At 41.7% G+C, this 23,073-nt stretch overlaps 1 protein-coding gene across 7 annotated transcripts in view; it reads left to right on the plus strand.

Annotated features, from left to right (window-relative positions):
* Window positions 1-1,348: 1,348 nt before the first annotated feature.
* rtn4.L (reticulon 4 L homeolog) overlaps window positions 1,349-23,073 on the plus strand; it is a 43,817-nt gene continuing 22,092 nt past the window's right edge. Inside the window, 4 exon segments of one of the 7 annotated variants that reach the window (NM_001091029.1) lie at window positions 1,915-2,366; window positions 8,569-8,604; window positions 14,367-14,423; window positions 15,725-17,839. In NM_001091029.1, the coding sequence (NP_001084498.1) occupies window positions 2,030-2,366; window positions 8,569-8,604; window positions 14,367-14,423; window positions 15,725-17,839 (2,545 nt within the window). In that variant the 5' untranslated portion in view covers window positions 1,915-2,029. 7 annotated transcript variants of the gene reach the window in all.

The following is a 23,073-nucleotide window of genomic DNA, read 5'->3' on the forward strand; positions in this document are numbered from 1 at the left end:
TCTCTGAATGATTAACCCCCCTCCCTTAATAACTCAGACATGGGGTGTTGGGATTTGTTGTTCTGCCTATTTGTGATCCAAGATTCAAATAATTTATACAGTGTAATTAAAGTTTATTTTGCTTGACTAGTTCCCTTCAATAAAAGAAAACACAATTTTAAGCAACTTTGCAATTTACATTCATTGCAGACTTTCTATCGTATTTAAGTTATGTGTATATGTATTGCTATTGAAAGCAGTGCCTGTTCCTTGCTATTCCCTGCACTGCTGGTTCAGACTGTTGATACAATGTAAGACAAGGCAACTGATTAACAGACCTGTCTTTACTGCTGGGGAACTTTTGCATCATTGTAACAAGCAGGAGTTAAAAGCAAATGCTGCTTTTCAATAGCAATTGTTTTTACTAATAACTGTATGAGCTCTGTGTATGTATATTGGAATTGTTTTTTAATTGGGCACATTTGTATTCAGGTCAGGTTAGCTGTGTTTCAGTAACAGGTAAGTATCCCACTGGTGCTATTTATTTCTATTTGTCACCCCCTTGTTCACCAGCATGGGAATAGCCACAAGTGGGTCACAAGAAAACATGGGCCCAAAATAATTAGTAAGCAGGGCCCTCCCAAAATAGAATAGGATCCCAATGAAACTAATGATGCCATTGTCCCACCTTTATAGCCAAACACCCCCGACCCCTTCAGCTTCCCTAGAGAAAAGAGCAATTGCAGGGGGGGGGCAGGAATACCAAAATCCTATGGCAGAGGGGGGTCCTGAGAGATGGAACAGTCCACTTCCTGCACCATCATTGTAGGAGACACGGTGTTGTTATTTAAAGGGACACTGTCATGGGAAAAGATGTTTTTTGCTAAACACATCAGTTAATAGTGCTACTCCAGCAGAATTCTGCACTGAAATCCATTTCTCAAAAGAGCAAACTGATTTTTTTTTTAATTTCATTTTGAAATCTGACATGGGGCTAGACATATTGTCAATTTCTCAGCTGCCCCGAGTCATGTGACTTGTGCTCTGATAAACTTCAATCACTCTTTACTGCTGTACTGCAAGTTGCAGTGATATCACCCCCTCCCTTTCCCCCCCAGCAGCCAAACAACAGAACAATGGGAAGGTAACCAGATAACAGCTGCCTGGTAGATCTAAGAACAGCACTCAATAGTAAAATCCAGGTCCCACTGAGACACATTCAGTTACATTGAGTAGGAGAAACAACAGGCTGCCAGAAAGCAGTTCCATCCTAAAGTGCTGGCTCTTTCTGAAATCACATGACCAGGCAAAATGAGCTGAGATGCACCTACACACCAATATTACAACTAAATACACTTGCTGCTTCAGGAATGACATTTTATATTGTACAGTGAATTATTTGCAGTGTAAACTGTGTCATTTAGAAATAAAAACCACATCATAAAAAAAGGCCAGAATCCCTTTAACTAAACGGAACATGACGAGTCCGTGACTCAACAGACTGAGCAGCACATAACCCGCTCCCATCAGGACCAGCAGCATCTGTACTTCATGGCCTCGCCCACTTGCTTTATTTCTCATTCCTGTTGGCTACACAGTAATCAGTTATTCAATCGGATCCTCCTTATTGGCTGGAATCTAGTTGCCCCGGCAACGGCAAGCTATTTCAAAGACTTCCTAACGCGCTTTCCGAATTGCAAACTGTGACACTTCAGCGGCTTCGGAGACGCGGCTCTAAACTAGCTGTCATTGGTCAGACTGCTTGTCGCTCAGAAGACAGGACTACTGGTTTCCGCAGCAACCGCCATCATTGGACAGTCTAGTTCCGCTTTGCAAGTCAGGATTGGTTGCAGGGAGGAAGGCGCCGCGTGTGACAGCGGCCATTTTTGTTACTGGTGGTGAGTCACTAGGGCGTGGCGCCGTGCCCGAGCCTCGCTCCCCCCATCTCTGTATTGTTATCGCTGCTGCCTGGTCTCCGCCTCTTTCTGCCGCTCACACGGGTGCGCACTTGTCTCTCAGCAGCTTCACTTTCTCCTCCGCCGCCGCCGCAATGGAAGCGCAATCGTCGGACATTTCATCGAGTCACGAGCCGGGGGACACGAAGCCCTTGGAGGATTTGGATGACGTGTTGGACCTGACTGGGGGAGCCGGACAATTCTCTCACACGTTCCCGTCCCGGCACATGGAGGAGAAGGAGGAGGAGAATGAGGAGGAGGAGGAGGATGAGAAGAGCTGGAAGGAGAGTCTGGAGGCCTCGCCTGTACTGGAAGATCCCGGCAGCACCTCCGGCTCCAGTCCGACCCCTCACTCACCCCCCGAGCCCAGCGCCCCCACAGAGGAGCCCGAGAGACCCCCAGCGACATGTACCGCCCCCTCCTCTTCTCTGGGTGAGTCTGCGACCCTGTCACGTGTGACTCTCCGACCCCACTTCCTATTGTCTCCTCCTCCTTATGTCTGTCTGTCTGACTACAACTGTCTAATTGTCTGTGCGACTGTCTGTGCGACTGTGTCTGTCTATGCGACTGTCTGTCTGTGCGACTGTCTGTCTGTGCGACTGTCTGACTGTGCAACTTTGTGTCTGTGTGACTGTGTCTGTCTGTGCGACTGTCTGTGCGACTGTCTGACTGTCTGTGCTTCTGACTGTGTCTGTCTGTGCGACTGTCTGACTGTGTGCGACTTTGTGTCTGTGCGACTGTGTCTGTCTGTGCGACTGTCTGACTGTCTGTGCTTCTGACTGTGTGTGACTGTGTCTGTCTGTGCGACTGTCTGTGCTTCTGACTGTGTGCGACTGTGTCTGTCTGTGCGACTGTCTGTGCTTCTGACTGTGTGCGACTGTGTCTGTCTGTGCGACTGTGCTTCTGACTGTGTGCGACTGTGTCTGTCTGTGCGACTGTCTGACTGTCTGTGCGACTGTCTGACTGTGTGCGACTGTGTCTGTGCGACTGTGTCTGTCTGTGCGACTGTCTGACTGTCTGTGTGTCTGTCTGTGCGACTGTGTCTGTCTGTGCGACTGTCTGACTGTCTGTGCTTCTGACTGTGTGCGACTGTGTCTGTCTGTGCGACTGTCTGACTGTCTGTGCTTCTGACTGTGTGCGACTGTGTCTGTCTGTGCGACTGTCTGACTGTCTGTGCGACTGTCTGACTGTCTGTGCGACTTTGTGTCTGTGCGACTGTCTGTGCAATTGTCGGACTGTGTGACTGTCTGTACAGCTGGAACTCTTAGATCTGGCCCTGTAGAGACACAGGCTCCCCATCTCTGCTTCTAAATCTCTCGGCACCCCTGTAGTCTGTGTGACATGCTGTATGTCTGTCTGTCAGGCCATGTGGCAGTTGCAGTGGAAGTCAGTTGTCAGTTCTCAGGTTGGGCACCTGCAAACTCCAGCTGAGCTTCAGCAGCAACTCCCGCTCCTTTGGGCTGATGGCAGTTGGAGGCCTTTTCCCTGCAGCATAAAGTCTGTGTGTGATGATGGGAGACAGGATTGTGCGCGGGGCCCCTTTAAGATTCTGCTGATCATTCCAAGAAACAGCCATTTCCTAATCTGCATGTGACCCCGTGATTTCCTGCAGCTCATGTGACCTCTTCATTAGAGACACCTCAATCCTCACACAGCACAATATATACTTGTATATAATACATATATATATATATATATTCACTTACCTCCCCCATTAATTAGACACCCGCACCGTTCCCCTCATGTGCTGCACAGACCATTGCATTAAGCTGTATGGCAGCTCCGTCTCCATGTTGATAATCATTTGTGCTGAGCCGAGGGACCTGCAGATCCTCAGAGGAGAGACACCAGCTGGTTTGTACAAGTAAAGAATAATGTCAGACTGTTGTTATAAAGACAAGAGATTCTACATTGGGACAGTGCCAAGCAACTGCATTGTGAAATTATAACTCCCACAATCCTTAGCCAGAGGTCGATTAAATGATGATAATATTAACTCCCAGCACCCAGAATAACTTGCGTTTGGTCTCCTGTCATTGTGATGTGCTGAGTGATGATGATGATGATGATGATGAGTGACACAGACATAGAGAGTGCTGGGCCTCAATGACGATTCCTCACTAGTATTAGATACATGATTATATATATATATGTACTAACCAGATGCTTTGCTATTGCTTCTTCTAAATGGCCCATCTCTCTATTCAGGATGAATGTATATTATTATTATTATTATTATTTATTCAGCTTTATTGCCACTATTTGTGCTGTGAGTGATGACTTGCATATCTTCTATGTGAATACTGTTAGGAGGCTGCCGGCCCATATTCACAGGCGCATGTGAGGGGGGCCCTGGGGTGTTTCTCGGGGGTGTCGGGAGCGTGGGGTGTCGGGGGCGTGAGTGCAGATGGGGTGGGGTCAGTGGCAGTTGCTGAGAGAAACCTGATTCATGTCGGAGGAAGTCATGGGTTTAGGGGGTGTAACTGGTGTCAGGCTCTTCCATCACTTTCTTTCTTCACAAGATCATAGGTTTCATAACTGGTTTCACTGGTACTGATGGTGGATAATCAGAATCAGCACCAACTGTAGAAGTCTGGGGGGACTTGCTAATCTGATGTTTCTCAATGTTCCATTCTACACTGGGGCTCCAGCATCACACTGCAGCCTCGTTCTACACGGTCAGTCCTAGCAGCTAAGACAGGGTTAAAATGCTAAATATTATTCTGAGTTTGACTAGGGAACGTTACTGGAATTATAATAATACTTACCAACCAAAGCTCAAATCTTCCTACAGACAGTGTGGAGAACATAACACAGTAAGTTAGTTAGAAAAAAGACACACGTCCATCAAGTTCAACCTTAAAGGGATCCTGTCATCAGAAAACATGTTTTTTTCAAAACACATCAGTTAATAGTGCTGCTCCAGCAGAATTCTGCACTGAAATCCATTTCTCAAAAGAGCAAACAGATTTTTTTATATTCAATTTTGAAATCTGACATGGGGCTAGACATATTGTCATTTTCCCAGCTGCCCCAAGTCATGGGACTTGTGCCTGCACTTTAGGAGAGAAATGCTTTCTGGCAGGCTGCTGTTTTTCCTTCTCAATGTAACTGAAGGAGTCTCAGTGGGACCTGGATTTTACTATTGAGTGCTGTTCTTAGATATACCAGGCAACTGTTATCTTGTGTTAGGGAGCTGTTAACTGGTTACCTTCCCATTGTTCTTTTGTTTGGCTGCTGGGGGGGGGGAAAGGGAGGGGGTGATATCACTCCAACTTGCAGTACAGCAGTAAAGAGTGATTGAAGTTTATCAGAGCACAAGTCACATGACTTGGGGCAGCTGGGAAATTGACAATATGTCTAGCCCCATGTCAGATTTCAAAATGAATATTAAAAAAATCTGTTTGCTCTTTTGAGAAATGGATTTCAGTGCAGAATTCTGCTGGAGCAGCACTATTAACTGATTCATTTTGAAAACATTTTTTTTCCCCATGACAGTATCCCTGCCTAACTGCCAGTTGATGCAGAGGAAGGCAAAAAACCCTTTTGGGTAGGACTACACAGGCGTTTTCTGTGCGATCCGACGCGCTGCGCAAAAACGCAGGCGCCAAGTTGTATGTGACGGAAGTAAGGTAAGATCTACAAATGTCGGATGGTGCTACAGCGTTGATCCGACGCTACACAACTGTCAGATGCTTCGCTCTGCGTCTGATCCAACAGTCAGATCAACACTGCGACAGCGAATCGGATCACACAGAAAACGCCAGTGTAGTCCTACCCTTTGATTGAAGCCTCTTCAATTTGCCTCAGAATTGGCAACTGTTGGGACTAGTGCTTATTATATTTAGGGATGCACCGAATCCACTATTTGGGATTCGGCCGAATCCCCGAATCCTTGGTGAAAGATTCGGCCGAATACCGAACCGAATCCTAATTTACATATGCAAATTAGGGGCAGGAAAGGAAAAAGTGGAAAAAATTCTTCTTTTGTGAAGAAAAGTCAAGCGATTTCCCTACACAACCCTAATTTACATATGCGAATTTGGATTCGGTTCGGCCAGGCACAAGGATTCGGCCGAATCCTGCTGAAAAAGGCAGAATCTTGGCTGAATCCTGGATTCCCTAATTATATTCTATATTACCTGCAAGCAGCAGTGGCCACACAATAGTATCCCCTGAGTATTTTCCAATCACTTCCAGTAAGTCCCCCCCCCCCCCAGGCTGCATTAGGATTTGCAACAAAGGGACCTGAAGCCCCGAGGAGATGGTGGAAGAGATGTGCACTCAGTCCACTTTCACATTTCATTATATAGTGGAGGATTGTGGGAAATGTAGTCTGGTAATAGCTGGGATTAATTATCTGTCTTTCTAGACCCTCTCCAATTAATCTTCAAACCACTGCCTGGTTGCTAGGGTAATCTGGATCCTAGCAACCAGACAGCTGCTAAACGAAAAGCAGCTTTATACAGGGTCTGCTTTCAGTTAGGATAAATCCACGATGGTGTAATGTAAGAAGGTCTATCCAGTAACTGCCACTCTGCTAAAACCTATAAAAAACCTCCCACCCCTGCTATTCCCTGGCACTCACCCCTGGATCCAGTTTATTATGGGTGGGTGCAACACTGTGAATAATAAACTCCCAAGAGGTGTTAATGTGACAAGCTGTCATGGAAAAACATCCCTTGGATGGAAAATATAATAAAAAGGTAGTTCTACTCCACCCAGCAGTATCCTAAATACACCCAACCATCCTTAAAGGGCAATATACACTTTTACTAAAAACCAGCACATCAGATATGGCTTGGAAATGTTTTTTATTTTAAAAAAATCTATATTTCCCCAATATTTTGTCATTTTAAAGCAATAGTGGAAAATTGTTTGGTTTTCACTGCTTGCTCCGTCTATAAACAGGGCAGTTTGCTTAGAGATAATGAGCTCTGTATAAACAAACCCTAAGGGTAAAAGGTACGGGATGTTTTTTTATACATATCTGTGCCTTGTGGGTAATTTATTTTACCAACTTCTCCTGTTTCATTTGTTTAGTGCAAGAATAAAACCCATAGATGTTTCTATTTCCAAAGAACAGGCAAATGTGCTCAGAAGTGTTTACACTGCCCCTTTAACTAGGCCTGGTTTAATTTAAAGTTGCAATATCTCTTTTTTATGTTAATATGTGTATTGTCTATGAAGAGGAGAAATATATCATTTCATTTTGGGACTTTGGCCAGTTGAACAAGTCATGTGTCAGTGGCCCCCATTTGAAAGCTGAGAAGAAGGCAAATGTTTCAAAAAGGAAAAGAAAAAATGAAGGCCAATTGAAAAGTTGCTTAGAATTGGCCATTCTATAACATAATAAAAGTTAACTTAAAAGTGAGCCACCCCTTTAATGGTGATTTCAATAAGAGGCCAAGTACAGGTATGGGACCTGTTATCCAAAATGCTCAGGATCTGGGGATTTCTGGATAACATCTTTCTGTAATTTGGATCTTCATACCTTAAGTCTACTAGAAAATCATTTAAACATTAAAGGGATACTGTCATTGGAAAACATGTTTTTTTCAAAATGCATCAGTTAGTGCTGCTCTAGCAAAATTCTGCACTGAAATCCATATTTCAAAAGAGCAAACAGATTTTGTTATATTCAATTTTAAAACCTGACATGGGGCTAGACATATTGTCCATTTCCCAGCCGTGTGATTTTTGCTCTGATAAACTTCAGTCTCTCTTTACTGCTGTACTGGAAGTTGGAGCGATATCTTCCCCCCCCCCCACAGCAGCCAAACAACAGAACAATGGGAAGGTAACCAGATAGCAGCTCCCTAACACAAGATAACAGCTGGCTGGTAAATCTAAGAACAACACTCAATAGTAAAATCCAGGTCCCACTGAGACCCATTCAGTTACATTAAGTAGGAGGAATAACAGACTGCCAGAAAGCAGTTCCATTCTTAAGTGCAGGCACAAGTCACATGAATGGGGGCAGCTGGGAAATTGACAATATGTCTAGCCCCATGTCAGATTTCAAAATTGAATATAAAAAAATCTGTTTGCTCTTTTGAGAAATGGATTTTAGTGCAGAATTCTACTGGAGCAGCACTATGTTTTGATAAAAACATGTTTTCCCATGACAGTATCCCTTTAAATACACCCAATTGGCTGGTTTTGCTTCCAGTAAGGATTAATTCTCTTCGTTTGGATCATGTATAAGTTAATGTTTTATTATTCTAGAGAAAAAAATTAAATCACTTTGGATTATTTGAATAAAATGAAGTCTGTGGGTGACAGCCCTTCTGTAATTCTGAGCTTTCTGGATAATGGGTTTCCCGATAACTGATCCCATATCTGTACACCGAGACCACTGGCTGCAAACAAATAAGGTCAATTTATAACATTTAGAGATATTTTCTGTCGTTCGATGGTCTTTAATTTTGAAATGAGAATAAAATTTAGCAGGAAGCGGCCGTTGAATTGTGTAGGTAAGTGAGTTTGTCAGCGCTGTGTATATTCAGACTGGGGCAGTTCTAGGGTTTCACTCTGCACTCTACACCCCGCAGGGTTAATGCTTCATCTCCATAACGACCCCCAGGATCTCACGTGGCCCATGACTGACATGTATGTTCTCTTTTATTTCCAGCCTATACATATTTAGCCCAGAGGCTTCGTAAGGAAGGTAATATATATATATATATACACACGACGTTCCTTCTACGGATCAAACGAAATTCTTCCATTAATTTTATTACAATGGGAAACACCAAATACCTCCCAATCATTTCAGATATTATTTAAGATTATTTGCACTGATTTAATCCTGAAATAATGCATTCGTAATCGCTAAATTCTAAGCATAAATAACCGATCATTTATGTAATGAGCATGTTTATATTAATTGCTGATGACTGGATGTCGTACAATATTAAATATTATTAGATTCCCAACCTGAGTTTTATAAACAAGTGGAACAGGGAACCGCTCCTCATGTATTTCACTTGTTTCCCATTCCCCTTATTCCTTTTCTGCTCTCCCCCTCCCTGTAATACCCCAACACCCTACTTTTATTATATTAATATATTCCGCTCTTCCCTTTCTCTGTTACAAATATTTCATTCTGAATCCATTTAAACACGTTCCCATTGGCTGCCGGTGTTTCTGTGCTGACTTTCCTACATATTCCCAGTGATGGCAAATAAAGGAACGGCACTTATAGGGGCAGATTTGGGCTCACAACCGCAACATTCCACCATTTTCTGTCCATTCCTATGGGATTTTTAGAGGCATATTTATCAAATGGTAAACTCTAACTTTAACCCATTGTTAAATGACTTTAAAGGAGCACTGAACCCTAAAAATGAATGTGGCTAAAAATGTCCTATTTTATATAATGAACTTATTGCAGGAGGCTAAAGTTTGAGCTTGTCAATAGCAGCAATGATCCAGGACTTCAAACTTGTCACAGGGGGTCACCATCTTGGAAAGTGTCTGTGACACTCACATGCTCAGTGGGCTCTGATTGGCTGTTGAGAAGCTAAGCTTAGGGCTCGTCACTAATTATCCAACAGAGAATGAGCTTCCCCTGTAATATAAGCTGATGCTACAGGTTTGCTGACTATTCAATTCTGATGCTAATTGCACTGGTTTCTGTGCTGCCATGTAGTAATTATGTGTATTAATTACTAATCAGCCTTATATTGTGACATTTCTATTCTATGTGTACTGTATATTGTGAGTGGCTCCCTAAGCTCAGTAAGTGACAGCAGCACAGAGCATGTGAATCAGTGAATCAGCAGAAAAGAAGATGGGGAGCTACTGGGGCATCTTTGGAGACACAGATCTTTACTGCTAAAGGGCTGTGGTTGCCTTGGGCTGGTACAGAAGCACAAAACATCATGTACAACTAGCTACTACCTACTTCTTTAGTTAGGCTTTAGTTCTCCTTTAAAAAGGAGAACCTTTAATGCTTTGTCCTGAATTACCTGGAGGGAGGAGTTGGGGGAAGCTTTAGTAGGTGCCTCATTGGGTAATAACAAGTGAATTTCACGGAGTATTTGTATATTTATGACTATGAGAGATGCCTGATTCTCTATGCAGATCACTTATATAACAGAGCAGCTGTCACTGTTGAGCACAGAATAAAATGGTTACAATCAGAGCTGTGGCGTCTGAGTCGGAAGCAATTTTGGGATCGGAAATCACAGTTGCCAAAAATGTGGCAACTCCTAATAAGTTTAAATAGAAGCAGAGAAAATAATGAGATCAGATGTAAGAGATTCTATGAAGGCAGATATGGCAGAAGCAACTGTGTAAGAACAATACTTGAGTTCATGTTGGATTGTATTTAACAGATATTCTACAGCTATATGGCAGCTTCCATTCATATATAGACCTTCTTTTAGGTTTAGAATCACCAAAGGATACGATTTATATGTTTCAGCTTTGGCAGTGATAAATGAGCCTGTATTTTGTGTAATTAACTTCTTTCTATAAACATGGAAAATACATTTGTATATTAAAGGAGAAGGAAAGCTACGGAAGCATTTTATTGCCAATAGATTAGCTACAACAGCGCAAGCTAGAATGCTATATTTATTCTGTAGAATGCTTTACCATATCTGAGTAAAAAGCGCTAGAAGCTCTCTGTTTGCTTAGGATAGGAGCTGCAGTATTAACATGGTGTGACATCACTTCCTGCCTGAGTCTCTCCCTGCTCTGGGCTCAGATTACAGTAGAGAAGGGAGGGGTGGGGGGAGAGGAGCAAACTGAGCATGCTCTTGCCCAGGGCAATGAGGTTTAAGCTGAAGGCAGGAAGTCTGATAGAGAAGCCCATGAGTACACTATAGAAGGAAAGAAATGCAGTGTTTCTTTTGACAGGGGACTCAGAGCAGCACTACTTTTGGGGTTTACTGGTATATTTAGATGGAGCTTTCTGATAAAGCTTACTTAGTTTTAACCTTTCCTTCTCCTTTAAAGGAGAAGGAAAGTCTGTTTGCACTTGGGGGCGCCAAATGTTAGGCACCCCCAAGTGAATGTATTGACTTCCCTGAAATCCCCGGCTGGTGCTCCTATCAGCAGAAAACTGCACCTAACAGCACCTAGCATTAGGCACCCCCAAGTGCAAATAGACTTTCCTTCTCCTTTAAAGGAAAAGTAATACCAAAAAAATAAAAGTAACTAACATATAATATACTTTTAGCATGCACTGGTAAAAGCTGCTATAGTTTATATAAACAAGCTGCTGTGTAGCCATTGGGACAGCCATTCAAGCACAGGATACACAGTAGATAACAGATAAGTACTACTATAGTTTATATAAACAAGTTGCTGTGTAGCCATTGGGACAGCAATTCAAGCACAGGATACACAGTAGATAACAGATAAGTACTACTATAGTTTATATAAACAAGCTGCTGTGTAGCCATGGGGGCAGCTATTCAAGCACAGGATACACAGTAGATAACAGATAAGTACTACTATAGTTTATATAAACAAGCTGCTGTGTAGCCATGGGGGCAGCCATTCAAGCACAGGATACACAGTAGATAACAGATAAGTACTACTATAGATTATATAAACAAGCTGCTGTGTAGCCATGGGGGCAGCCATTCAAGCACAGGGTATACAGTAGATAACAGATAAGTACTACTATAGTTTATATAAACAAGCTGCTGTGTAGCCATGGGGGCAGCCATTCAAGCACAGGATACACAGTAGATAACAGATAAGTACTACTATAGTTTATATAAACAAGCTGCTGTGTAGCCATGGGGCAGCCATTCAAGCACAGGATACACAGTAGATAACAGATAAGTACTACTATAGTTTATATAAACAAGCTGCTGTGTAGCCATGAGGGCAACAGTACATTTTTTGGTGTTACTGTTCCTTTAAATACAGAGGAGTCAAAGTTGGAGTTTGAGTCGGAGGTGCCATAAACGAAAGAATCAAAGGATTGATGTACCGACTACACAGCCCTGGTTACAATGGTGAAAGTGCCAATGAGAGAGAGAGAGAGAGAGAGAGAGAGAGAACGTGTGTAACATGAAAGAGCAGAAAGTGAAGGGTTATTGGATATATGTTGCGTGTTCCATTGCTACATGTGCAGGTGGGTCCCCTTTTGTGCAGCGAGTCCCGTGGAACTGGGTCATTGGCGCTAGTAATGGGAAAAGAAGCAGGAAAATCCCAAAGTTTTCTTGTTAGTAATAGGTCAGATGTAACTAGTCATGTACAGCAGTGCAGTGAAAGTTGAGAGATTTCTAACAAGTTGGCTTTATATAAAAAGTGGATTTGAGGACTTTGATAACGTATTATGGGTTTATCCCGGATCCCTTTAAAACTGGTGTTTTCAATAAAAGAAGTTTGTTGAATGTTCTCCTGCTGGTTACCTTGTATCACACTCATCTCACCCTCCATCATCTCCCTCTAATGAATTCCTACATGTCATCTGTTTGACTCTGTTTGTCACTAGGGAATGTCGTTGTTGTTGCACATGAATAGACTTGGCTGGGTCCCTGGTAGATGAGAACGATATGATCTATATCTATAGCCATAGAAACTGGCCCTACACTTACTGACTTATCTGCTGCCATAGAACTTATTCTCTGCTTTAGTGCCGGCGTGAAATTATTTTGCTTAAAGGGATAATGTCATGGGGGAAAAATTTTTTTTCTTTTTTTTCAAAATGAATCAGTTAATAGTGCTGCTCCAGCAGAATTCTGCACTGAAATCCATTTCTCAAAAGAGCAAACAGATTTTTTTTATATTCAATTTTGAAATCTGACATGGGGCTACACATTTTGTCAATTTCCCAGCTGCCCCAAGTCATGTGACTTGTGCTCTGATAAACTTCGATCACTCTTTACTGCTGTACTGCAAGTTGGACTGATATCACCCCCTCCCTTTCCCCCCAGCAGCCAAACAAAAGAACAATGGGAAGGTAACCAGATAGCAGCTCCCTAACACAAGATAACAGTTGCCTGGTAGATCTAAGAACAGCACTCAATTATTATTATTATTATTATTAACATGTATTTATATAGCGCCAACATATTGCGTAGCACTGTATAGTAAAATCCAGGTCCCACTGAGACACATTCAGTTACATTGAGAAGGAAAAACAGCAGCCTGCCAGAAAGCATTTCTCTCCTAAAGTGCAGGCACAAGTCACATGACCAGGGGCAGCTGGGAAATTGACAAAATGTCTAGCCCCATTTCAGATTTCAAAATTGAATATAAAAAAATCTGTTTGCTCTTTTGAGAAATGGATTTAAGTGCAGAATTCTGCTGGAGCAGCACTATTAACTGATTCATTTTGAAAAAATGTTTTTTCCCATGACAGTACCCCTTTAAACGGCTTGTTCACCTTCAAACACCTAGCTGATTTCACCCGAAATAATCACTTTCTATTTTCTATGTGTGACCGTTTTTCTAATATTCAAGTGTAAAGCTCTGGGAAGGGGGGGTCGCTGACCCTGTAAACTGTTCTAAAGTGATACATTTAGTTGATCCATTTCTTATGTTTGTCCCTGCTGAGCAGAATCTCTGAGTTTCATTACAGGCAGACTTGATACAATATTGGTACTTACAGTGCTACGCAATATATTGGTGCTATATAAATACATGTTAATAATAATGATATATTCCCCATAGATCCTACTGAGAAATGGACCAACTAAATGTTGCAAAATTGTAACCGTTCAGAATCTGCCCCTGAATTACTGAGCTGTCACTCAATCACCAGAGACACCAACATTCAACTTTAAAGGAGACATATTGTGTAAAAAAATAAGAATGCACCAGTGTGTTATACTCATTTAGATATAGAATTGTGCTTAAAAAGTAGGTGCCCCATAGACACTTTCTGCAGTTTGTTTGGCTTGGCCTGAACACAGAGCAGTGTGACTGGCACATAAAGAGCTGACATGCTGTGGCAACATGGAACGTGTTGTGGGCCACCAAATGATGGGCTAAGCCAGCAGTGTTGTCGGCTTTGGGAACTACAGGTGGAGAGGGAGCTTCATTGGGTTGTTGTATCTCTGGCTTCATACAGCCTCCCTATAACACTATAAAGGTAACTTCACTTGAGCTTTCAACAGAATTCATTCATGTGCTGTTTTACATACGTGCCAGAAATTCGTTTCCTTTAATTCATTTCCCTGAATAACTTGTAAATAAGAACATATTTCCATTATTATACATTTATATATCTGTGTGTTGTGCTAAAATTGTTTCTCTCCTTGATATCTGGGGAAAATGATATTTTTTGTGTTTATTACCTCTCTCTCTCTCTCTCTCTCTCTGTCTCTCTCTCTGTCTCTCTCTCTCTCTGTCTCTCTCTCTCTCTCTCTCTCAACTCTTGTTATTAATCTCCAAGTCTGTTCCAAATGTTCTTTCCTTTTGCTTTCTGTCCTCTAAGGTGTCCGTGTGTTTGTTTTTCAGATGAGAACCTTTTCCCTCTTCCTGCTGCATCTGCGCATCTGATGCACCTCTCTGCAGGCAAGTTCTTTCTGCTATCCTCTACTTTCTCACCAGTAACCCTCTCTTTACCACCAGTAACCCTCTCTTTACCACCAGTAACCCTCTCTTTCCCACTTGCACCTTTTACTCATTATTAATTACTGTTGCTGTCTGTGCATCTGTCTTGTGCAAAACACTTTACCTAAGGAAATGGAAATACTGAGCTTGGGGCAAGATTATTCCACGTGTCCATTTCTTTAGCTATATTTTTACATGACCGCATTCACCATCCATTACATTTGCTTCCTGATCTGAAGGGAAAATGATGCACATTCTTAAAGGGACACTGTCATGGGAAAATGTTTTTTTCAAAACACATCAGTTAATAGTGCTACTCCAGCAGAATTCTGCACTGAAATCCATTTCTCAAAAGAGCAATTTTGAAATCTGACATGGGGCTAGACATTTTGTCAATTTCCCAGCTGCTCCCAGTCATGTGACTTGCCTTGTGCTCTGATTAATTTCAGTCACTCTTTACTGCTGTACTGCAAGTTGAAGTGATATTACCCCCCCCAGCAGCCAAACAACAGAACAATGGGAAGGTAACCAGATAGCAGCTCCCTAACACAAGATAACAGCTGCCTGGTAGATCTAAGAACAACACTCAATAGTAAAAGCCAAGTCCCACTGAGACTGATTGTTACATTAAGTAGGAGAAATAACAGCCTGCCAGAAAGCAGTTCCATCCTAAAGTGCAGGCACAAGTCACACCGGGGCTGCTGGGAAACTGACAAAATGTCTAGCCCCATATCAGATTTCAAAATTGAATATTAAAAAAAATCTGTTTGCTGTTTTGAGAATTAGATTTCAGTACAGAAGTCTGCTGGAGTAGCACTATTAACTGATGTTTTCCCAGGACAGTATCCCTTTAAGTATCTGTATCTTCCCTTAAAATGGTACATACATAGATGCTTATTTGCACTGAACTTTCCATTGGTTCATGCTTGTATTTAAAGGCAGCTGCCAAGTTGTTTGCCTTGGCAGAAGCATTACCCATAGTCCAATCTCCCAATAGCCACTTGGGCTACCATTAGAGTGGTATCTAAATGCATATGGCTAGGAATTCAGTTTGGCAAGTCAGTGTCTGCCTCAATGAATATGAGTATAGTGGGGGTAAACCTTTGGGCACACATTCTTTGCCTTATAATATATCTGAAAAATAAATGGAGAGTGAATGCTAAAAATACAAAGCCACATTTCTCTAACAAATCTACTGTAATCTGTGTAGTAAATTGCTTATGTCTGCTACTGATACCTTTGCTTTCTGTTCGTGGTCACAGACAAAATAATGGAGCCTTCTAGCACTGTATCTACTGGCCAAGAGGACTTTGCATCTGTGCTGCTTCAGTCTACTGCCTCCCTCTCTTCTTTGCCTTCTCTGTCCTCTAAAGAGCATGTACAAACTGTCGCTTTTTCTACTGGCTTAGCTGCCAATGAAGCTTTGCAAGAACCCACCGATAACACGTATAGCGCGTCCAGGTCATTAATAGACCATTTAGAAACGAAAGCTTTAGACCAATTTAAGGAAGAGGTGATCTTTTCTGACAAGGGTTATGTAGTTGAGCATCCAACATCTCAGCAAGAGACCATCTCTGAAGAGCATGCCAAGTTGTATTCCCAGTCTGCTAAAGAAATGTTTTCAGGTATGCTTCAGTCTGTTGCTCCTCCGCATGAAGAGTTTACCGATATCAAGGAAGTAGATTATCAGTACGTTGACTTTAAACCGTTCATAAGTTCAAATTCACGTGATATTGGCTATGAAGTGAAAGATGTTGCAGAAAAATTTGACGTTGGCCGTCTAAACTTAGAAAGCACGGCAAAGTATGAGGAGAAATCCAGTGAAGAAAAGGAAATGGACATTTCAGATGATATTTCTCCATTGACACCTGAAGTTTTATCAGATTCCACAGACTATGAGATGTTTGCAACTGTGGAGCATAGCTTCCCTTTTTCTTTGGGGGGAAGCCGTGTGGCTGGAAATAAAACAGATGAAAAAAAGATTGAAGATTTTCAAGCCCAGAAAACCTCCGTGGGTTTTGGTTTGAAAGTGGCAACGGTAAATCCATTCTATGATGAATCGGCCCAAGAAAGTGAGTATGTTACAACTGGAGCAACACAGGTCCAGGTTTCCACCAAAGCAGAGGGACCTACACCAGATATTGTACAAGAAGCCTATGAGAGTGAGGCCTATGATACTGGCATATCAAAGCTAAACTATGAACCAAATATTGATTTAGTCCAGACAGCTGCTACTTCCATGCAGGAAAAAGTCAGCCCTACAGCCCAAGTTCCCGCACTCCTCGAAGACTCGGTCTCTTCACCAGTTCTGCCTGATATTGTCATGGAAGCACCTTTGGCTTCTACTCTGTGTTTAGAAACAATGGCTCTTAAACCTGATATATCTCCAGTGCGTATTCAGCCTCCAGCCCGAGATGAAAAGACCAAGGCTGAACCTGAAAAGCCACCATCCTATGAAGAAGCTGTAACTGAAGTGTTACAAGATCAGGACCCCGCTGCTGCTGCTGATTTAGGGGACTCCAAACAAAGAGCAGTGGTCGAAGAAGCTGAAGCACCCTATATATCCATAGCCTGCGACTTAATAAAGGGAACCCAATCTGCTGCCTCCGACTTTACAGAGTTTTCTAAATTTAAGCAGCATGAGTTTGATTCACAGTTTATGGAGCCCTCCGATGAAAGTTCACCAGATTCTGAGCTTAGCGAACCTTCTTACAAGCAATGGGATTCTGAAGTTGTCCGCAAAGAAACTTTCTCTATTAAAACAGAAAGTGCAATGGCACAAAGCTTCGTTATTCCAGAACAAAAACCAGGAATCGATCAAAAATCAGAAGAGTCTTCTCCATCCAAACCCTATTTAGACTCTTTCCAGCCTGAGATTTATGTTTCTAAAGCTACTGATCTCTTTGCAAAGGGACTAGATACAGAGATATCTATCCCGCAAGAGAGGCATCTACATATGGAAGAGTTTGATGAAGGTCTCTATTCTTCAAAGTTGCCTGGTTCAAAATATTCGCCAGTCAGTGAGAGTCCAGAGTTCAGACTCTCCCCAGAAGAGCTGACTTCTAAACATGAGGAAATTCAGACGCACATTGCCAAGCAACCCGAGGACCAGCTTCAGAAAAATAAAGACAAACTTGACTTTCTACCAGAAAACATAGAATTTACCCCAATTGTTCAGAAGGCTGATGACTTTGGCAAAGCTGTGTCTGATACTCATGGTGGAGTAGATACCACTGCTAAGGGTGCTTCAGCGGTTCATGAAGAAAAAGTCACTAAACCCGAACCCCCTTCAAAGAAAGATGAGGTTTCCAAACTTCCCAAAAAAGAAAGCAAAGCTCCCTCTTCTACGGTTCCCTCATCAGATTTCAGGAATTCAGGTAACATTTTTCTACTTCAGGATTTTATTTTCGTTTCAATAAACACCTTACACAATTAGATTGCAGCAAATTTTTAGGCTCTCCCCCTGTTTTTTGTTCTTAAAAACTGAATAATGGGGACACCTCATACAGTCGCTAGCTGCTGCCTTTTCTCTGCACACAAATTCTAATTTTAATGCGGTCCCTGGGGGTAACAGTTGTCTCTGTCTTTAATAAGTTTTATTTGTGCTGCTTTGTAAATGAGGTAGAAGGCACTTTGTTGCCATAGTGAGTAATCCAGAGGAATCGCTTTCTGGGGGGAGTCAAATAGCCCCTTTGAGCTCTGGTTTCAGCTATTGTTTATTTAAAATGTAGGGGTTATAGAGATGGTGTGCGTGCCCTTGTGTGTCGCTTGAGAAGGGACAATAACCCCTACTGTTAAAGAAAATAAGCAACAGATAAGAAAAGCACAATGTTTCAAGCTTCTTTTTTTATATGTGCCAGGATCTCCTCTGTGCAGCCACAATCATGTACAATATATATATATATATATATATATATATATATATATATAGTCTTCTGTTGCTATTCTGATTTCTGCCACAAAGTGGCACAGAGATGCAAATCAAACAGTGCAGAGCATTTCTGATCTAATATTGACCTGGAAGATAAATTCTGCTCCAATTTTCAGTTAAGCTAATGACACATAGTAATATCGCCCATAATCTGTTTTTAAAAGGGTCAGGTGTAGATCTAGCATGTCAATAACATTTTAGTGTATATAATGTTGCTCACTGTATTGGGGTGTCTGTATCCTCTCCCTCACTGTATAATGTATTTAGAATGTGGGGAAATTCTTGGCTTATTGTACTATTATTTATAGGTGAGGTGTAAGGTTGAAAAAAGACACACATCCATCAAGTTCAACCTCTTTACTTTTTTGAACCAGCCTAACTGCCAGTTGATGTGTTTGGCCTTTACTGTACAAGCTGAAGCTAATGGCAAATGGAGAGTTTTGACCCTGGCAGAGAAATGGCCAAAACAATCCAAACCACTTCCCTCTGGCAAATGAAAAAATTGCCCGGCACATTATAATAGGGAGCTGTACTAGCGGTGTAAACAGTTAGCATTGTGGGGTATTGCACACGGGACATTCTGTGTATCGGTCATGACTCCTAATAAGGGGTTGTTCACCTTTAAATTAACTGTTAGTGTGATGTAGAGAGGGGTATTCTGAGACAATTTGTAATTAGTTTTTATTATTTTTGGTTTTTGGACTTATTTAGCTTTTTATTCAGCAGCTCTCCTGTTTGCATCTTAAGCAATCTGTAACTAGGGTCCAAATTCCCCTAGCAACCATGCCTTGATTTGAATAAGAGGCTGGAATATGAATAGGAGAGGCCTGAATAGAAAGAGGAGGAATAAAAAGTAACAATACATTTGTAGCTTTACAAAGTATTTTTTTTATAGATGGGTCAGTGACCCCTAATTGAAAGATGGAAAGTCGGAAGAATAAGGCAAATAATTAAAAAAATAAATAAAACAAAAAGATGAAAAAAAATAACAAAGGCCAATTGAAAAGTTGCTTAGAATTGGTCATTCTCAAACATACTAAACGTTCACTTAAAGGTGAACCACCCCTTCAAATGGAAAGAACCCCGAGTGCCATACAGGTAGAGGTGACAGGTGTGTTTCTGTGGGTGGGGGGGGAAACAATAAGCATTTTGATGTGGATGTCCCACCTATTGCCACGTGGTAGCCATGTCACTTTTCACAATAAATTTCTCTTTTTTAATGGACAAATAATTGGCTCCTTTGGTGCTCCATTTTTTCTTGTGCTCTATATTAGAAACTCTGACAAGTTGAGATGGGACAGTCAGGTTGGCAAAACTGTCAGGTTTATGAACTTCAACCAACAATAATTTACAAAAGCAGAACTATCCGCAAAAAAATGATCAACGTGACCTATAGGTAACTTTTAAGGTAGATTAATATTTTGAAAAGAGAATTTTTTTGTGTCAGTATCACTTTAAATATGAAAAAAAATCAGAGTGCTTTTTTGAAAAATGGATTTGAGTGAGTGTACTGGAGCAGCATTATTTATTAACTGATGCTTTTTGAAAAAAACATGTTTTCTCATGACAATATCCCTTTAGTTACCCTGAATGTCGCTCTTTTACCTTGACAACTTATTTCCACAGCTCCCACCTGCCCCTTCTTCTATCTCTACCCAAAGCAAATGAAGCGAGAGGGCACCAAATACCCACAATCTGCACAAACTACTTCCTATAGAATACAAATTGGCTGTAGATTGTGCACCACCAACAATGTGACTTTAAAGTACACACAGCCCTGGTAGCAGCACTTGTCACCCCAACATTGTGCTTAGTGTTGTCCTACTGAAACATTGTGTAGCAGAGGTTTCTGAAATTCCTATCGAAATGGCGGCTGCGGGTTTTGGGTTGTGGCTCTGTGCACACCGGCATCTGTAGCAAAGGATAATACAGTCATATGAAAAAGTTTGGGAACCCCTCTTAATTCTTTGGAGTTTTGTTTATCATTGGCTGAGCTTTCAAAGTAGCAACTTCCTTTTAATATATAACTTGCCTTATGGGAACAGTAGTATTTCAGCAGTGACATCAAATTTATTGGATTAACAGAAAATATGCATCAGAACTAAATTAGACAACTGCATAAATTTGGGCACCCCAACAGAAATATTCCATCAATACTTAGTTACAAATGTAACAGCCTCTAGACGCCTCCTATAGCCTTTGATGAGTGTCTGGATTGTGGATGTGGCTATTTGTGCCCATTGGTCCATACAAAATCTCTCCAGTTCAGTTAAATGTGATGGCTGCCGAGCATGGACAGTCTGCTTCAACTCATCCCATAGATTTTCCATCATATTCAAGTCGGGGGACTCCAGAATATTGTACTTGTCCCTCTGCATAAATGTCTTTGTAGATTTCCAAGTGAGTTTAGGGTCATTGTCTTGTTGGAATATCCGACCCCTGCAGCGGAACTTCAACTTTGTGACTGATGCTTGAACATTATCCTGAACAATTTGTTCATATTGGGTTGAATTCATCCGACCCTGGACTTTAACAAGGGGCCCAGTAGTCCCTGAACTAGCCCCACAGTCCCTGAACTAGCCACACAGCCCCTGAACTAGCCCCACAGTCCCTGAACTAGCCACACAGCCCCACAGCATGATGGGACCTCCACCAAATGTGACAGTCAGTAGCAGGTGTTTTTCTTGGAATGCCGTGTTCTTCTTCCACCATGTAAAGCGCTTTTTTTATGAGCAAATAACTAAATTTTTGTCTCATCAGTCCAAAGTACTTTGTTCCAAAATGCCTGTGTCTTGTGTAAATGATCTTTTCCATAGAACAAGCGAGTGTGTTTGTGTGAGTGCAGAAAGGGCTTCTCATCCCCCTGCCATACACATGTTCTTTGTGCAAATTGTGCTGAATTGTAGAACGATGTACAGATACACCTGCATCTGCAGCAAGATCTTCTTGCAGGTCTTTGGAGATGATCTTTGGCTTGTCTGTAACATTCTCACAATCCTCCGCATATGTCGCTCCTGGATTTTTCTTGGCCTGTCAGACCTGGGTTTTACAGCAACTGTGCCTGTGGCCTTCCATTTCCTCATTCCATTCCTTACAGTTGGAACTGACAGTTTAATAAACCTCTGAGATGCTTTTTGTAGCCTTCCCCTAAACCCTGATACTGAACAATCTTTGTTTTCTGATCTTTTGAGAGTTGCTTTGAGGATCCCATGCTGTCACTCTTCAGAGGAGAGTCAAACAGAAACTTGCAATTGGTCACCTTAATTACCTTTTCTCATGATTGGACCCACCTGCCTATGAAGTTCAAGGCTTAACGAGCTAATCCGACCAATGTGGTGTTGTCAGTAATCAGTATTGAGCAGTTACATGCATTCTAATTAGCAAAATTACAAGGGTACCCACATTTTTGCACAACCAGTTTTTCACATTTGATTTAATTTCATACAACTGAATACTGCTTCACTAAAAATCTTTGTTCAGAAAACACTCAAATACTCAGATGTTCCTGGGAAATAAGACTTACCTCTGTTATCTTTTTTGTTGAAAGTGGAGTAAATTATTATGGAGGCTGAGAGGGGTTTTTTTTTACTTTTTCATGACCGTAAATAAACAATGTTACCCCAAGAAAATCAGGCTGAAAGAAATAACATACTTTGTAGAAGAGTAGGTTAAGGGCTAGTCCACACGAGGAGATTCAGGGAGATTTTGTCGCCTGGCGACTAATCGCCTCGTCTTTTGAGCAACTATCTCCCTGAACTGCCTCAGCGTTTTTCCCCATAGGCTACAATGAAAAGTCGCCTGCGCTAATGCACACACGGCAATGCGTTTTCTATAGTCGCCTGAAATTGCCTCACTGAGGCAACTATTGAAAACGCATCGCTGCGTGTGCATTAGCGCAGGCGACTTTTCATTGTAACGCTGAGGCAGTTCAGGGAGATTGTCGCTCAAAAGACGAGGCGATTAGTCGCCAGGCGACAAAATCTCCCCGAGTCTCCTCGTGTGGCCTTACCCTAATAGGGTATTATATGTAGATGTATGTGTTTGTATAGTTACTAACCTTCCCCAGTGCTAATTACAACTTCAGTCTGGTACTTACAGTTTACATAGACACAGCCGTGTTTGTGTGTTTTGTGCTGGAAAAAGAAACCCATAAACTGCTCGACAAAGGTCAGACAGCCGATAAGAAATAAACACTGATTATAGGACATTGTACCATAAACCAACTTGTTCTGCAAGAGCAACCCACAGTGTCCTCTACTGTACAGACGGCTGCTCTGTCCCCTGTTTGATTTAAAGAACTTGTTTACATTCAACGCTTTTTTCCCGTTCAGATGGTTTCACCTAGTTTACCAGAAATGAAGACTTTTTTCAATTACTTTCCATTTTTAAGTTTTGACAGTTTTTCCAAAATCGAAGTTTAAAGGACAAGTAAAGTATAAAATAGAATAAGGCTAGAAATGCTGTATTTTGTATACTAAACATAAACATGAACTCACTGCACCACAAGTCTAATCAAACAAATAATTTATGCTTTCAAAGTTGGCCACAGGGGGTCACCATCTTGTAACTTTGTTATACATCTTTGCAAGACCAAGACTGTGCACATGCTCAGTGTGATCTGGGCTGCTTAGGGATCGTCATAAATTATCAAAACAGCACAAGTCAAACTATATCTGCCAG

The sequence above is a fragment of the Xenopus laevis genome, chromosome 5L (assembly GCF_017654675.1).
Source record: "Xenopus laevis strain J_2021 chromosome 5L, Xenopus_laevis_v10.1, whole genome shotgun sequence".
Taxonomy (NCBI): Eukaryota; Metazoa; Chordata; class Amphibia; order Anura; family Pipidae; genus Xenopus; species Xenopus laevis.